The sequence below is a fragment of the Pelodiscus sinensis genome, chromosome 10, assembly GCF_052426305.1.
Source record: "Pelodiscus sinensis isolate ZL-2025 chromosome 10, ASM5242630v1, whole genome shotgun sequence".
Taxonomy (NCBI): domain Eukaryota; kingdom Metazoa; phylum Chordata; order Testudines; family Trionychidae; genus Pelodiscus; species Pelodiscus sinensis.
The window spans coordinates 26,043,120-26,061,285 of NC_143061.1; the positions used below are offsets into that span (position 1 = coordinate 26,043,120).

An 18,166-nucleotide genomic window follows, 5' to 3' on the forward strand; every position below is an offset into this window, starting at 1 on the left:
TAGATTCAAATAGGGTGGGATCTTTGGTGGGGTGTATCAACAAGTCTTGAATCATCACATGTTTTGTACAACATCTGCTCAGTACAACAACAAAAAAAACCACATATCCCTCTATTAACAGTACTGAAAGCAGTACTGTGCTTTATCAAATGTCTAACAAAAGGTATGCAGAAAAAATTCACTTGCAAAATGGAAAGGGAGAGATGGAACCTGGCTCAACCATACTGTACTTTAGGTAACCCAGTTTACCTCTTTATAACCACTTTACTACCATACATTTTCTCTGTCATCATTTGCTTTCAACAAATAGCACGAACAAACAAACAAGGGATGTAAGCAACTAGTCCCCCGACAGGCTTAAAAGCCAGTTCTCCCCAGCACCTGTGGTAGGCAGGGGAAGGAAGAGGGTAGAAGGGACTGGACGTGAACTGGAAATCAGCTGTCCAGGCTCACGCTATGTCCCTCCTGCTATGCTTTAGCCTTTTAAATGTATTAAGAGCTGACACACTCTTAATACATTTAAAAGGCAGAGCCGCAACAGAATTAGCTCCCAGGCCAAGAGCTAACCCTGCTGTGGCTCCCCCGCTTATCAATTAATGGACTACATTTCATTAGCTGATTAAACTAAATGTAACATTATTAAAACAAAGTAATCAAACCAAATAAAGTAAAGTAAAATTAACTTCCTTACATGCTCTAGAAGTTTCTTCAGACTAGAAACAAAACTTTTACACTTCACAATGTAACTCTGTTTAAACACGGTTCAGACATGGTTACAACAATCCCTACTTACAATATGACTTATTCAGACCGTTTGGATTTGAAAAGCAAATGGTTTTAGCTGACCAAAAGAAAGAAGATCCTGTTCCAAAGTGATGTTCTCCCTTCCATGCGTACACAGTCCTGGGACAGGAACTTGGATTCCTATCCTACATATTACACGTCTTTAAAAAAAATTACTCACATTACTAAAATGGAGAAATGTTTGTACAGAATAGCACAGTCAAGGCACTGCTATACAAAAACCTGTAAACAACCACACCCTGAAATCTCCCCACAAGTAAAGCTGGAACACTTTGGTCAATTCACTAACAACATGTTTTGGACAGAAAGATCCTTTGCACATCGCTTAGTCACATAATCAAACAGTATTATTAATAAATATGTAGTTTTAGTGTTTGTTTTAACAAGAACCCAGAGGCAATTCTCAGTATTTCTACTCTCTTACTTGGATAATGCTTTATATTTAATATATTTAGAGTGCCATCTAGGGGGCAAACAGCATTTGTCAAAGCAATGGTTCTCAACTACAGGTCCTGGGGGGCCACTAGCAAGCCCAGTATTAGGCTCACTTTGGCCCATGGCAGAAAACCTAATGGCTGAAGCATGGGGCCTTGAACGCCTCCACTCAGAGCTGAACCAAAAGCGTGAGCAACTCAGCTTCTCGGGGTGTCTTGTGGCTTAACTAAATGCTCTGCTTGCTACCCCTTAAGCCAACCTGGGGTTTTATACACAAAAAACAATTGTTGTGGCACAGGTGGGCAGTCAAGATTTTATAACATGTTGGGGAAAGTTTCAGAAAGAAAAAGTTGAGAACCCCTGATATAAAGCATTTTCAGAACACATTTTGTGCATCGTAAAGCTGCAGCAAGGACCTGGAACACTATGGGTCAGATTTGTAAATGTATTTAGGGGGTTTGAGATAGGCAACTAATGGGATTTTAAGAAAAATCTAGGTGCCACGGGCATTGGGCACCTAGATGTTTCTGAAAATCCCACTAAAATGCCTTTGTGCATCCTTAGATGCCTATATACCTTTAAAAACTTTGTGTTATGGAACTTGTTTTTTGAAGAATTGACACATTTATGTAACCATTTTGGGGATGTGAAAAATTTCAAAATACAAGCTAGTGCAGTTGTAATACTGTCTGGAGACTAGGCTAGTGTAGACAGCCACGTTAATTTCTTGCGCAAGAAAGCCCGATGGCTAAAATGGCAAAAGACATCTTTTGCGCAAAAGCATCCGTGCCAGTATAGACGCTTTCTTGCGCAAATACTTTTAACAGAAAAACTTTTCTGTTAAAAGTATTCACGCAAAATCATGCCAGTCTAGATGCAGCCCTAATGTTTGCAGCCAAGGGGTAATAAGTGTGAAAAGTAGTAACAGTACCACTCAATGTTTAGAAATGGTTTAGCCATATTTTGAGCCATGGCTAAGAATAGAGGGATGGACTTATTTGCTGATGTGGTGCTTCCCTATTGGCCCAGAGGTAGCATGACATCACTGATAATAGCACAGTAGCAGTCTGCTGTCTACATTTTGGTAAACTTTCAATATGAGTTTGCAATTTAACAATAGGAGATCCAGAAAGATTCAACTATGCTTAGATTTTTTTTCATTGACATGTCATTCTTAAATTAATTTTGAAAATTTCAAGTACCACTTGCTAATTTGCAGCAAGTACCACAGCACCTAATTTGTCTCACAAAGATACCAACAAATTGGAAAATTAAGCAGAGAGCTTCAAAATGGATTGATTTGTGAGAAAAACTTAAAAGAACTAAAGATCTAAAGGGTTTTCTTTTTGCTAAGCAACAATAAAAATAGGAAATTATTGTCATGTATGTGGCAGATATACATACTAAGGAGGAAGAAAAAAAAGATGTCCTAGATGATACAGAGTAAAGAAACAAAATTACACCAAAGAAATATCCTAACAACAAGATCTGTTAGGTTGTGGAATATTCTCCCTAGACTACCAGTGAAAGCCCTCAAAGTTGAAACAAGTGTGAGAGAAACAGCTGTAAAGCACCTAAACCAACTATATTTTAAAAGGTGATCAGGACAAACAGCAAATGTGGTTCACTAGTGCCCTCTTTCCTGGGGTTTTTTTTTTTTTTTTTTTTTTTTTTTAAACACACACACAAGCTAAAATAATCAGGCACAACGTACTTCACCTAGTTTAGGATTCAGAATTTAAAATGCCCTAGTAAGACATGTCCTCTGACACTTAACACAGAAGATATTCTTTGTTACCTTAAAAACTTGATCCCCCAAGCTGGCAGATCTCTGCTTTCAGCCAAAGGAATCATACCAGGTGGCAATAGCAGTGATGCAAGACAGTGACTGCTTGGTGCAAAGTTATCATAATGTGTAATACAGTCCGTACGTCCTTATGTGACTTCACCATGTTGTGCGTAGAGTGGCGACCTCTCGACATTGCGTGCTCGTGCTTGATACAGCGATGCCCTTTTGGTGTGAGGTCAATGGGCTGTGTTGCCGCGCTGACACGTAGGTGTGAAGCCACTACAAGGCCAGCAATCACCCAGCAGCAGGGTGAGGTCACCGTGGGCCGTTGCTGTAGCACTTCAGAGCCCGGGCAGGAAGGCGCTGATGGTTGCACGGATACCATGGGGCAGACACGGAGGCAGCGCCACTGGGCCAGTCCCTGCTGCTGCCCCCTCTAGCGCAACTACACCCGTGGCACTTGGGCTGCATGTGCCCAATGCTAAGTCAGCGGCAGTTAATTGCTGCTGACGACACAGCGCGGGAGCGGGACTGAGCACGGACCCTGGCGCGTTAGCGGCCTAGCTCGCTCCACCGGGCAGCTGCTTGTGAAAGGAACGAACAAAACCGGCTTCCCCTGCCGGGGCGGACTCGGCGGGGTGAGGCCTGGCCGCGAACTCGGGCTCCCGGCTGCAGCCCTAGGCCGGGATACCGGGGAAGGGCCCCTCCACCCCGCAGGCGGCTGGTTCAACATCTCTGCTCGCTCGCGCCGCTTCACCCACGCCACAGCGCCCGCCTCCTTCGGGGCAGTTAGCCAAGTGGGAAATGATCCCCGCCCCCATCCACGTTGGCCGGGCCGCTGGTGACCCGGAAGCGATCTCGCTTTGCCGGGAGGCGGGATTATTTCCTCCGGCCTTTGTTTTACACGACGCTTCTTGTTGGGATCCGCTGGTTTAAGCAGCGCAAGACGGCCGCTTTCCGGGGCGTTTCAGGGTCGGGAAGAGTAGGGAGACTCCTGTTGACCCCGGAAGGACTTGACGCAGGGGTGTCCCCGCCCTTGCGTTCTGAGTGCTGAGTGTACGTTGGCGGCCTCAGCTACGGCTCCCGGGCAGGACCAGTGGTAGGACACTCGCGCGGCAGCTCTCGGCCATGGCTCCGAAAGGCGGCGGCGGGACCCGGCAGCAGTCGGAGGAGGACCTGCTGCTGCAGGATTTCAGCCGCAACCTCTCGGCCAAGTCCTCGGCGCTTTTCTTCGGCAACGCCTTCATCGTGTCCGCCATCCCCATCTGTGAGTGCCCGCGGGGCGCGTCGCTCGCTCCGCGTCTCGCGCTTCCCTGCCGGCCGGTGTCCTGGGTCGCGGCTGCAGGCAGCCTCCGCGGTGGCGACGTGGCACGTTAGTGGGGGGTAGCTGAGGTGCGGGCGCATCGCGGCTGCGTCCCTCAGGCAGCGCCCTGAGCCCGTCTGCCAGTTGGCTGCCTCCTGCCCTGGGGGGCGAGACCGGGGCAAACCAGGGACTCTCCTGGCATCTGCCGTGGGGCCCTTAGTATCCGCGGGAAGGGGGGAGGGAGGGTTCCCGAGTTACGCAGCCCGCTCAGAAAGAGCAGCGCCCTCAGTAGCATTTGCTCCAGCCTGGTGAAGGGGGCCCGCTCCCCAAATCCTGATGTAACCCACACGCCTAGTGTGGGTCACTGTCCCGTGCACTGGCACCGAGACCACAGCAACAGATAAGACCAAGAGACCACTACAGCAGTGGTCTCCAACGCGGTGCCAGCGGGGGCCATGGCACCCACCGGGCCATTTCTGTGCACCCGCCGAATGGGGCTGGCCCCGCACCCAGGTGCGTGGCAAATGGGCGGTGTCAGCCCCTGGGCGTATGAGCGGCCCCGGGCACGCGGCGGTTAGGTGGCCCTCACCCCCGGGTGCACGGAGTGAGGTCTGTGCTGGCCCTGGGCGCGCAGCACATGGGCAGCCCTGCCCCCAGGTGAGTGGCGAAATGGCTGTGCCGGCCCCGGGCTTGCAGCATATGGGAAGTGCCGACCTGGGCATGTGGCATAGGGGTGGTGCCGGCCCTGGGCGCGCACCACATGGGCAGCCCCGCCACCGGGCACATGGGCGCTGCCAGCTCCTAGGCATGTGGCACAGGCTCTGGGCACGCAGCGCATGGGCGGTGGTGGCCCTGCCCCCGGGACATGGGTTGTTCCGGTCCCGGTCGCGTGGCGTATCGGCGGCCCCAGCCCTGGGCGTGCAGCACAGTTGTGGCGCCAGCCCCGGGAGGGCAGCGCGTGGGTGGCGCCAGCTCCAGGCACACAGTGTATGGGTGGCCCTGCCCCCAGGCGTGTGCGCAGCCCCGCCCCTGGGCGCATGTGTGGCCCCGGGTGCCCGACATGTGAGTGGCCCAGGCACCCGGCAGCCCCAAAAGGTTGGGGACCACTGCTCTAAAGCATGGGCTTAGCACCAACTGGCTTTTAGCTCAAAGGGTATGTCTACACTACAATGTTAGTTCGAACTAACGGATGTTAGTTTGAACTAACATTCATAGCCGCTACACTAGCGCTCCGCTAGTTCGAATTTGAATCGAACTAGCGGAGCGCTTAGTTCGAACTAGGAAAACCTCATTTTATGAGGATTAAGCCTAGTTCGAACTTACTAGTTCGAATTAAGGGGTGTGTAGCCCCTTAATTCGAACTAGTGGGAGGCTAGCCCTCCCCAGGTTTCCCTGGTGGCCACTCTGGCCAACACCAGGGAAACTCTATGCCCCCCCTCCCAGCCCCGGACCCCTTAAAGGGGCACGGGCTGGCTACGGTGCCCGTGCCAGGTGCAAGCCTGCCAACACCCAGCTAGCAGACCCTGCACCTGGCATGGCACAGAGCCGCCCACCCCCTCTTCCCAGGACCAGGCTGGCGGCTCCTGGGAGCTTGCCCGGGACCGCAACAGGCGGGCACCTTCCTGGGCTAGTGCGGACATCGTGGACCTCGTCCACGATCTCCACACTAGGCACAGGAAAGTGGCTGTCTAGGGCAGGAGAGCTGCCAGCCTGGCCACCCAGGAGCAGGTGTGCATGAAAATCAAGGGGGTCCACTGAGACCCCCGACCCTGAGCCCTGAGCTTACAATGGCCGTACTGGGTCAGACCAAAGGTCCATCTAGCCCAGTAGCCTGTCTGCCGACAGCGGCCAACCCTAGGGACCCTGGAGGGGATGGACCGAAGACAGTGACCAAGCCATTTGTCTCGTGTCATCCCTCTCCAGCCTTCCACACACTTTGGGCAGGGACACCACTCCTACCCCCTGGCTAAGACTACTCCATGGACCCAACCTCCATGACTTGATCTCACTTCCCTTTAAACTCTGTTCTAGTTGTAGCCTTCACAGCCTCCTGCAGCAAGGAGTTCCACAGGTTAACTATTTGCTTTGTGAACAACAACTTTCTCTTACTAGTTTGAAGCCTGCTACCCATTCCTTTCCTTTGGTGTCCTCTAGTCCTTCTTTAGGGGAACTCATGAAGAACTTTTCTGTGTGCACCCTCTCCACCCAACCCCTGCTTTTAGAGACCTCTATCCTGTCCCCCCTCCATCTCCTCTTTTCTAAGCTGAACAGTCCCAGTCTCTGTAGCCTCTCTTCATCTGGGACCTGTTCCCAACCCCTGATCATGTTAGTTGCCCTCCCCTCTCCCAGCCTTTCTCTTCCCCTCTCCCACCTCCTTTTCCCAGTCTCCCCCAGTTTTGTTCAATAAAGACAGAGTCAATGTTGGAAGAAACGTTATCTTTATTTTGTACATCAATAAGAAGGGGGGCTAGGGAAGGGTAAGTGGAAGGAGGTGAGGGAGGAATGGGGTACGAGCCCCCGATGGGGAGGACTGGGCTGGCTCTGCGGGCTTCTGGGGGTGGAACCTCTCCTGCAGCCCCCCAATTGCCCCCTCTCCCCAGATGGCAGCCTGTGGCAAGTGCAGCCGGGCTGATGGCCGAGTGGTGTGATGTGCCCAGTGTGCGTACTCCGGGCAATCCAAGCCAGAACTGCTTTGCAAGCGGGGCACCCCTTAGAACTGTCTGTCCGGGGTGGGGGTCGGGACCCTTTAAGCGCAGCCCTCGGCTAGCCTGAGACAGCATCTCCACGCTCTAAGTCCTCCTCTGATGCCCTGCCGGCACTGCTTCCGGCCATCCTTAAGCCCTGTTCAGGGTCCACTCAATGTGGACTTGCTAGTTCGAATTAGCAAAACGCTAATTCGAACTAGTTTTTAGTTCTAGACACATTAGTTCGAATTAGCTTAGTTCGAATTAACTAATTCAAACTAAGTTAGTTCCAATTAGCGCTGTAGTGTAGACGTACCCAAAGAGTGGAGGCTCCCGTACTAAGCTTCAGGGAGGTCCCAGGTTCAGATCCCCATGTCGGTTACACTGGCATGACTATAACTTGGCCTCCAGCTTCCCTTCACTTAATGGGGGCACTGGGGCTGCTGAAAGCCATTGAATCATGTATATGATGGAAACCACTTCAGGCTGGGGAATGTGGTAGCAAACTTCTCAGCTGCCAGGTTATTGTAGATGAGCCCCTAAAAACAGATAATTTCTGCCTCAGGAAAATGGTTTTTTAAAAAATTGATGCCTCTGCTCTCTTAACACTACTGTTTCCATCCAACAAATTTGACCAATTCTAAACCAAGTGTATTGAAGATAAAATCTTAACTTGCCTCATTTAATGACTCTTCAAATCTTAATGAGTATTCTTGGTTTTTAGGGCTGTATTGGCGAATATGGCACATGGATCTTGTTCAGTCTGCAGTCCTCTACAGTGTAATGACCCTTGTCAGTACCTATCTGGTAGCCTTCGCCTACAAGAATGTAAAATTTGTTCTCAAACATAAGTAAGTTTGCTAATAAGTTGAATACATCTTTTCATAAGAGATAGTGATATTAATATTTACAGTGGGTAAGAATGTAAAATCCCATTAATCAGTTAAACATTGTTAACCACTTAGATGGGGCAGGTGAGGGGCTTCTGTGGCCAGGCTGGGCCTGAGGCAAGTGAGGACTACTCCAGTCTGGCCACCAGTTAACCATTGATATCCCTAACCGTGGGATGTTTTTTTCAAATATTTACCCAATTCTGGCTTATTGAATAAGGCTCAATTTCCTGAAATATCATTCTGCCCCTAGGAGGAGTATCTGAAAGGATCTTAGGGGTGTCCACTGTGTGAAAGAGATTCTCTAAGAACTTGCTTCCAATTATGCTTCAAAACATAATCGTAGTAGAAACAGTTCTTTGCTTTATATAAGGATTGGTGTAGTTTTGAAAGTTCTTAGCTGCTTTTCCATGACTTCTGGCATTGCATTGGTCAGTAAATTGTCTTAATTCTTGATTGAATGGAATTCTTGTGCATCAAGCTCAGACTAGGAATTTCATCAGAAATTTACTGAACTAATAGGAAAAAAATTAGAATGTCATTAGTTTTGGTGTGGAGATGAGCCTCTTCAGCCAAATAACCATTTCCAAGTGTCAGTGTGCTGAGGGTTTATGAGAATATTATATGAGAATCATGCTTAAATCTGTTCTTACAATTGTTCCATGTAACCCTTGGGATCAATATAGCTGGAAGATCAGAGGGGAACTATTTTTTTGGTGTCTATGTATTTGATGGCCTTAACATCAAAGTTACAAAAAGGTGGTACTCTTTTCTTTTCTTTGGCAATATATTTCTGTTGTTTGTGAGGGTCTATCCCGTTTCTGTGTGGAAAATATTTTTAACTAAAAGAACCAACGTTGGTAAAGATCTCACGGGCAGCTGTAGTATAAAACTACATTTAATCAGTTCTTTAAAAATCATCTGGCTTTCAGTTGGTGTCAGTTTAAGATGACACATAGTTGCTAAATGTTTTGGTTTGTTTTGGAATCTATAATGTTATTGGGAAGAAACTGCAGTTGAACTAAACTTGTGTCCTTGCAGAGTTGCCCAAAAGAGAGAAGATGCTGTTTCCAAAGAAGTTACTCGCAAACTTTCTGAGGCAGACAATAGGAAGATGTCTCGTAAAGAGAAGGATGAGAGGTAATAATTTTTTATTCTCATTGTAATATTTTTTATAATTTTTATATGGATAGGATCCTAATATTAAAGTCCCTTGATAGAATAGTTGGCATGACTTAAGACATCTGTCGTCAGTGGGAACTCTGTAGTTGAGGAATCCATGGTGAAGCCCTTTGACTTGAGGCAGGGTTAATAGAAAGTCTGTCTTTGGAACCTTTAATCAAGAAGGGATAAGAATTGCCACGTCTGACTGTCTTTGGAACATAAAAATTCAGCTTTTCACAAAAGTCTTCCTATAACTGAATCTAAACAATAGATTTTTTTTTAAAGAACATGTTTATTAGTGTTGAAGATTAGATCATTTATGAACAAATAGAGTAGACCTTGGATTTGTATTGAATGACTAAGAAATTTAGTGATGGGTATATTAGGAATACTTAAATGCAGATGAATACTTCTGAAAATTGAACCATCAGATTTTTAGAGTAAGAGCTATGTTTTCCTTTGGGTTGACACTATGGGCACTGTACCTGCAAAATGAGTATTCATCTCAATCTAGTAATAAAAGTTTAATTTTTAACAACTGTTGGACTTGGATTCTTGAAAAACACAATGACCTTAAGTATGTACATGTGTATTCAATATATATTAGGTTAGTATTCCTGTATCTAGCTTGTGAGGCCTTAGGTAGCATAACTGCATTCTCTTTTGTAGAAGCATCTTTAAAACAGTGAGCCTAGCTGTATATGTACTACTCGCCAGGGAATGTCTCTGTATAGATAATAAATTTGTTTATTTGTAATTGAACAGTTCCCTTGTGGTTTCTTCATGTTCTTTTAGGTAAAGAGAGACAATGTTTAACGGCATTGCCTGTCTCTGATTTGTATTAATTTATCAGCAACAGTAATGAAATAGTCCTGTTATGACTTTTAATGGTTAGTAACTTTGTTATGATGAAAGGTTCTTAGAGAGGTTTCAGTGTGGCATAAAAGGAGCCATCTCCCTGTGACGGAAGTGATGTTAGCATACAGATTTGCATTAGCCTAGAAATGTTTAATTTATTTGCATTTATACATAGAATTCTGTGGAAGAAAAACGAAGTTGCAGATTATGAAGCAACAACATTTTCTATCTTCTATAACAACACACTCTTTCTTGTCTTGGTCATCATTGCTTCCTTCTTTCTGTTGAAGAATTTCAACCCCACTGTGTATCCTTTGTTTACAGTGAAATACTAATCTTTTGTTGGTCTTTAAGGTACTGCAAGACTATTCGTTGTTTAAGTTTTTCCAGTTACAGACAAACATGGTTACCTCTCAGGAAATTTAAATGTTAGTTGCTGTAGACTGTTGTGCTACAGAATGTTTAGAGCCCTGCAAATCTGTGGCAATCTGCATCCATGATTCATTTTTGCAGATGAGAATACAAATTTTGTATCTCAAACCCTGTATATTTGCGGATAGCTACTTTATATCCATAGGTCTCTGCATCCACGGATGTCAATGCAGCTATCTGGGGCTTATTTTTTGTGAATGTGGATACAAATTTTGTATCAGCGCAGGACTCTAGATACTTTTCTGCTGTGCAGTAATTTCATGAATATGAAATCATGTCTGCAGCAAACGTACTTTATGCAGCACTAATTGATGCATTATTTAAGATACGCTGTCTAGCAGCATTTAAAACTTCTCTTTGGAGGCAAGTCTAGTCTTTTTTTTTTTTTTTTTAAATCAATGCATACTTATAAATAGGCTTAATTCCTATGAGCTTCTGTTTCTAAATTAGACAAGTAGTACCTGTTAAACTCAAATATAGCAAAACACTGTTTCCACACTTTCTCTTTAGACTCCTAAAGATGGTAATTGCAAGGGATGTTATTTGTGGTAGTTTTACATGTACATCCTTAACCTTTCCATCACAGAAACTATATTCTGTCTATAAGTGCTTCATCTGGACTGATCGCCCTGCTGTCTACAGGCTCCAAATAGATAAAACAGTGGTCATCTGTTTGTAATTGTGGGTGGGTCCACTTTCATAAAGACTTAAAGGTGGGAGATAAAAACAGTCTGAAAACTTGTCTGAAATTTTTTTACACAATTATAAATGTAAAACAAACTTTGAATTTAGTTTTGGTTACTTGATAAGATATTGTTGAAACAATTGAATGAATCAAAGTGGTGGCAGAAGGAAATATACAGTATTAGAAGTTGTAAAAACAAGCTTAACTCTTTGGAAGCCCTTTGTAATCATAATTAGAATGATTTGTAAAATGTTTGTTGGGATTTCCATAAACTGGATTAGGTTACAACTCAACAGCACAGAAAATAGCTGTGCTCTGAACTGCCAGATTTGAAAATGTGATGGCTTTTTATGTATAAGAGCTTAACCTCTTAGTTACAGAAAGGGACAATCCATCTCTTAATATGTATCATTTGAAATGTTTTAATAAAAAGTTCAAGAATACTGACCTGTAGTGGGCTTCTTGATATTTACCCTTGAAATTTTGGGGGACTTAAAACTTTTAGGTAGAAAAATATAAGTAGAGCTTTGTGGTTGTGTCAGCCTCAACCTTGCCCAGTAGTGTTGTGCTTCAGAGTCAAAGCCTCCATGTTACTTTTTAAAAGGCTCTGGTCTAGCTAAGAACCTGGAAAATATGACCCAGGAATAAACCTAAACAAAGTTCTGTTGGAAGTTGTGAATCTGAATTAATACTTTGGGATGAATGAGTTAAATCAAACCTAAAGATGACAATCAAAATGTCAACATTTTAACAGTAGTAGAATATACCTTTCTGGCATCCCTTTGGACAAAGGAAGATGGGTAGCATGCTGGAATCTTCCAGCAGTGTTACCCAGGACATTTGCCACCTCTCCAGTGTATATGTGGGGGACCAGGTAAAGTTGAGATGAAAGTCGGGAGCTCACAAAAGGTAGAGTCCATGGTCTTGGGAAAGCTAAGGAAGAAAAAGAAAAGAACCATCTTCACTTTCTTCTCTGGGGGGCCCTAGGCAATGAAGACACTCAAGTGGTATCCCACAGTCTGCAACCCTACCATCTGGGCCTGGGGAACTTAAATTCCAACCCTGCTCCTTCAGAGTTGCACCTCCAGCTGATCGTTAATTCTGCTTTTATAGGATCTGCCCTTCTCCAAGCTTGACATGCCTCACAGGATTGGGGCTGATGGTTAAAGACTTCCTCTGTGTCCCTTTTTGACTGAGAGGGGGCTATACTAGAGTTTCCTACTAATGTTGGTGAACAACCCCCAACTTCTTTATTTGCCTAATGCTTTAATTACTCCTCTTCTCAATGATCCCTTCCAAAATCCATCTAAATACCAAAATCTGAAGCTAACACAATGGTTTTGTAAAAGTTGTCACAATGTTACCAATACAAATCTAAAAACAATGTAGGAACAGGCTAATATGAATAAAATGCAATACTGAAGTATGAAACATAACTGTACTCTGCTTTCATCTACAAGGAACATTAACTGTCTTTTTAATATTTAAATATCGCCTCTGCAGAATTTGCAGAGTGCTGCAGGTATTACGTTTGGCATCACTCTTTCACTCCTGAAGCCCTTCCATGTCACGCAAGAATTAAATCAGTTCAGTTTGTCTTATTTCAATGTATATTTTAACAACTTATGGCCTGGGATAACCCCCTCATCTAACAATACTGTTTTTCTCCCCCATATTCCCTCTTTTGAGCAGTTGATCACTTAAAAGTAGTTAAGATCTTAGTGTGCCAAAGAGAGATCATTGACAACTCATTCATGTCAATGGAAAAATCTCATGTAATATTTTTATGGATCTTGTAAGATATTCATCTTTCTGCTGAGTGTATTCTATGCATTTCCTTGTCCTAAAAGTAAAGTCACTGCTAGTAATAATAAATGGTCTAGTTATAAGATTAGGTGCACAAAATGCTTTTATTGTGTACAAGCAGAAGTTTGATTGCAATTCCTAATATACAGCAGCTAAATTCATTTACACATAGATCAATGGATGAAACAGAAGAAAAGAAACATTTTTACTTTAAAAATATGAACTAGGTTCTGTTCATCTGTCATTTGAAATGTGTGCAACATTCATGAAGTTAAGAAAAATGTACAGCACTTTTAGGACCCTTGTATACCATAATCATACCCTTTATGAAGTGGTTATATATGCAATACATGTGGAAAATACTGAACTTACAGTAAATTCATTTTACAAAGCAAAGTAAGGTTACTTTATGAACCTGTTCATTAAACAGGAAGATTAACTGATAAATGAACCAGTGTTTCCTGTATAAGGATGAAACATTCACAAACTCATTGTTTTAAAAATACTTTGTCAAAAATACTAAGCATAATACTTATGGTTGATTTCCAGAATATAGATGGAGCAAATGTAACTTTTTCACAAACAAATACCAATTTTCTGATGTTCTACAGCAACTGTGAATTATATAATGAACAGCTAAGCAAGCTCAATATGCAAAATTCTTAACTAGACTATTTAGAAGCTAAATCACACAACTTGTAATTAACTTTCTGATTTTTTTAACTGTAAAGTCTCTGTTTAGCTACAGCCTTAATACTATATAAAAACTGCAAATTGTAAATTCTGAACTTGTAGCTGAAGAATTTTTATAGTTGAATTTTCTTAGAATGTGTCTTTACTAAAACCTTATGTTTTGTTTTTGTTCATTGAAAAAATATATCTGTACATCCTTCTTTAATTACCAAGTACCTAAAGGATATAAATATTTTTTTGCTTGATATGTGTATTTCACTGTATAAGCATGAGGTGCTAAGAGAAAAGTAAAAATTAATGACTTTAGTCAGAGATAAGAAAATACAAAGAATATTCTCAGTAAGAGAGATCAACTGTGTTTTTGAATTTTACTGCAAATTGGTAGCAACAGCACACCTTGAAAAATCCAGTAACAATAGAGACTAAGCAGCAAGCTGCTAATTTGATTCTCATGACTGGATATTAATTCAGTACTGTACTATATACAGAGCACTATTTTAACCATGCAGTCTTGTTTAATCATGCATTGTATTATGATCTGTAGTCCTTCTTGCTGTAGGGCTTATTCCCTAGAATATTATCTATTTCACTTACAATGTGTGATGTCATCTTTGGAAGAACCTAAGGATGAAGAAAAAATAAAACCCGCATGTTATCAGAATTGCTTAATGGTTCTTGATTAAACAGGTTTTTCAAAATTAAACCAATTGTATAAAATAATTGTTCTGTCTTTGTATGGTAATATTTTACATCTGTAGGGGATCTTTGTTCCTGCCAAATTGTAATGATTGTATGCTAGAAGATCTGTAACTTTTTCCTAAGGCTCTCAGGCCATTTTGTAAACTACAAACATCAGTGAATAGAAACGGGAGGGAAGTTTGTGGTCAAGGATATCAGAGCAAGCCCCTTATGAACAATGCTCTGGGGCTATTTAATGCAGTGCAGACCTTTGTTCTTAAATTCTTCTGCAGAAGATTACTGGAGATTGGAAAACACTATTTGTGGGCTACAGCGAAGTAGAGTATATTTGTTTCTTTAATTAAAGTGTCAGTGGTATTGAAGCTGAAAAATTGATTAAACATTTAAATTCAGGACATACTCCACATGGAGTATGTACAATTCTACCCTGAAATAACTTCAAATAGAAGTAAACAAACACTCTTGATACTAATAATATTTATTCATACGCTACTTGCCTGAATGGCTCCAAGATTTTCTATCAGTTGCTCAGGATTGGAAGATCCAAGAAGAACAGAACTCACACCTTCATTTCGCAGGCACCATGCTAGGAATCAAACCACATGCTCAGAAGCATAAGAATTGTCATACTTCATCTACGTCAGCCTAGTCAGGAATCATTTGTGTGACAGCAGTCAATAACAGATGCTTTAGAGGTGAGTGCAAGAAACCCTATAGTAGGTAACTATAAAGTAACCTGTCTACAAAGCTAGTTTCTTTTTAATCCCTGTTAGATAGTGGCTAGTTGATATTCTGAAGCATTAAGAGTTTATATTACTTTTTTCTTTAAGTATCCATCTAATATAACAGAATGTTCTCATTATCCATATAAAAAGCAAATCCTTTAAAAATTTTAACACTTGACACTTTGTGGTAATGAGTAACAGTATTGTGTAAGTATTTCCCTTTTTCAGTTGTGAATTTCCTGCCTTTCAGTTTCATTGAATGTCTCCTTGTTCTGATATTTTAGGAAAGGGTAAATAGACTGCTCGATTGTGTTATTCATTATACTGTGTAGCTTTATCTTATATTTACTTATTTCTTCCTCAAACGGTCCCAAGCTATCAAAGCCAATTTCCCCTAAGAAACTTGCACTACAAAGCCAGTTCCCCCAGCTTTTGTTGTTATATATACTTTTGAGTCTATTTCCACTCCAACTCCTCTGATGAAGTGGGTTTTACCCATAAAAGCTCATGATCCTATATAAGTGTTAGTCTTTACGGTGCCACATGATTAGTCATATTTAACATATGTGAGTGTTTCCATGCCTCAGTTCATGTTAATCCAACCCACCGTTGTTACTCTTATATCCTTTTGAGATGGGATGGCTAGAAAAAAGTAGTATACCCAAGGATCATGTGCACTTGAGCTGCTAAAACTGATATAAGGAGGAGGTGCTTCTTACCCCCCCCCCCCCCCCCCCAGGGAACAGGAATGATTGCTTAGGCAATTTAATGTGAAGGATCATTTCTCTGATAGCCATCTGTGCGCAACATTTCAGTAATGGTTCAAGGCAAGCGTGGAGAAGACAGCACACTTAAAAATGATTGACTTCTTTTGAAAGAAAGGCGTCTCTGCTGTGTTTAAAAAGCACAAGTCAATTGGGTTGGTGTTTTTTACAATGGTACCACACTTCTGGGACACCGCAAGAAGCTAAAGGCATGCATGATTATTTCATGATAATTGCTAGCTCACCGTATTGCTGTTGTATAAGGAAATGGATATCGTCTTTGCCAGAGACTGAGCCAAGAATAGGGTAGTAGTTTAAACTGGCATTTTACATTGCACTTCTTCCGTTTCATCTACTCATTTCCTGCAGTTCTTGCCTCTTTATAAAGCAGCATTACATCTCACGTCATCCATCGCTGGTGCTCTGGTCTACAGCTTTTATCTAAATGATCACTTGACTTAATCTGTCTTTTTGAGTGGTCACTTGACTCAAAGCACATCTTTCTGAAACCGGAAGATAGCCTTGCTGGCTGTCATTTTGAAAATGCCATTTGAAATGCAACTGGCCCCAGGGATATTGCTGATTCTCAGGCTATTAAGGCTTTTAAGTTACTCAGGGCTGGTCTACGCTACAGTGGAAGGTCAAATTAAGATACATAAATTCAGCTACGTTAATTACTGGTATGTAGCTAGAGTCAACGAATCTTAAATTGCATTTCTGCACCGTCCACAATGGGAGGTCAACAGGAGCAAACAATCCCTTACGCCTCACAACTACAAGGAGTACAAGTGCCAGCTGGAGCTTTTATGGGTCTGTACTAGACCTGCTAAATCAAATGCCAGAAGATTGCTGTCTGGAGCATCAATCTGCCAGTAAGTATAGATGTGACCCAGAGACCTCTATGGAGTGAATATTAATGTAGTACCCACAATGTCACGGGTTTGTGCCAAAGATCAGTCAAACACAAAAATTGGTATATGAGATTACTATACTAGTTCGAAAGTGGTCTTTTTCTTCAAAAGACATATATGAAGCAAGAGGAGAGGAAAGCAGCAATAAAAATTATATTTTTAGTATTTCTTACCAACTGCTAGCTGAGGTAGTGTGCAGCCAAGACGATCTGCAATTGGAAGAAGGTCTTTCAGCTTTATTTGCTGTTTTCTTCCTTCTTCACTTACAATTTTTTCTTTTAGCCACTGGTAACACTGGGAATCAAATACATAGGAAGGTTAAAACTAAGTGATTACAAACAAAGGTGGGTGGATCAACTTCTGTTGGTGAAAGAATCAACCTGTTAGTCACAGAGCTCTTAGTCATGTCTCTATAACACTGCAAACAGTGATTACAAATTCAATTAAAAATTCAGAGTTGTTACTGGCAACTTATCTTAGCCCACTAGGGAGATCTTGAATGATACAAAACTATTTCTGCATGAAGATGATGATGATGATGGGTAAAATAACTCATCTTGTAGATTCCACACTGATAATTTTGACAGATGAACTAAAAACTAAAACCTTCAGTATAAACGATGGAATATGAAACTACCCTACTTGCTTTTGATCCTGATTGGATTCAAACCCAGAATGGTTCTGTTTTCCTATTTGGGGAGGATGCAAGCAAAATCATAGCCCTTGTTAAATTTTGGCTCAAGGTGTTAGTTAAGATCTTGGAAAAACTGCTAACTGTATGGATTATTACCATCGAATATTGATAACAATTCCTCTGAACAATGAGATTTTAGAACCCTCTAATCCAAATCTGATTCTTCACCCTCAACCTTGAACTGTAATGTCAACACTAATTTGGATCTAGAGCTGAACAATACCAGCTTACGAAAGATATCTTTATACTATGATTTGTCAATTTCATTGAGGAAATAGATTCTTTTGCAATCAAATACAATATTTTGATCATTCTAATATTGTTTTATATTCATGTCATATGTGTAATAGCATAAGTTTATTCTTTAAGCAAATTAGATGAAATCTATTTAATATGCAAAACACTAGTAATTAGAAAGGAGCATGATATAATAATGTCCATAAAAATGAGTGAAAATGATATACTGGTTGAAACACAAGACTGGGTGACAGAGGAGCTGAATCCTATTGCTAGTTCATCCACTAATCATATGGCTTTGAGCAAGTCAGGATTTTGTGCTTCACTTTTATCTGTGAAATCAAAGTTTGTGTTCTGTATATATTTAATTGGTAATAATAAACAGGGTAATTTCACAGGGTTGTTGCAAGGCATTAATGAATTAATATTTGTAAAGCACTTTAAAATCCTTGAAACTCTTATTGTGCTTTCTATCCTTAAAACTTCCAGGGCTTTGTAGTAATGGACTAAGTATTATCCTCATTGCATGATGAAGAAACTAAGGCATAGGATCACACTGAAATCCAGTGGCAAAGCCAGGAAGACAACCTAGA

General features: G+C 42.2%; 3 protein-coding genes across 5 annotated transcripts in view; 1 reads left to right on the forward strand and 2 right to left on the reverse strand.

Moving 5' to 3' along the window:
- TIPARP (TCDD inducible poly(ADP-ribose) polymerase) overlaps positions 1 to 3,854 on the reverse strand; it is a 68,718-nt gene extending 64,864 nt beyond the window's left edge. Inside the window, exon 1 of the mRNA XM_006123471.5 lies at positions 3,038 to 3,854. The gene's annotated coding sequence lies outside the window, so the exon portion shown is untranslated. The remainder of the gene's footprint in view (positions 1 to 3,037) is intronic.
- A 155-nt stretch (positions 3,855 to 4,009) lies between these two features.
- SSR3 (signal sequence receptor subunit 3) lies at positions 4,010 to 11,487 on the forward strand. The gene is made up of 5 exons (XM_075937764.2): positions 4,010 to 4,295; positions 7,740 to 7,866; positions 8,947 to 9,045; positions 10,103 to 10,234; positions 10,946 to 11,487. Exons 1-5 carry the CDS (start codon positions 4,157 to 4,159, stop codon positions 11,010 to 11,012), a joined length of 564 nt encoding a protein of 187 aa, XP_075793879.2. The 5' UTR covers positions 4,010 to 4,156; the 3' UTR covers positions 11,013 to 11,487.
- KCNAB1 (potassium voltage-gated channel subfamily A regulatory beta subunit 1) overlaps positions 11,080 to 18,166 on the reverse strand; it is a 245,173-nt gene continuing 238,086 nt past the window's right edge. For all 3 annotated transcript variants that reach the window (XM_075937758.2, XM_006123474.5, XM_006123476.5), the window contains 3 exons: positions 16,816 to 16,936; positions 14,740 to 14,828; positions 11,080 to 14,164 (listed from right to left, as the gene is read on the reverse strand). In XM_075937758.2, coding sequence (XP_075793873.2) covers positions 14,075 to 14,164; positions 14,740 to 14,828; positions 16,816 to 16,936 — 300 coding nt within the window. In that variant the 3' untranslated portion in view covers positions 11,080 to 14,074. The remainder of the gene's footprint in view (positions 14,165 to 14,739; positions 14,829 to 16,815; positions 16,937 to 18,166) is intronic.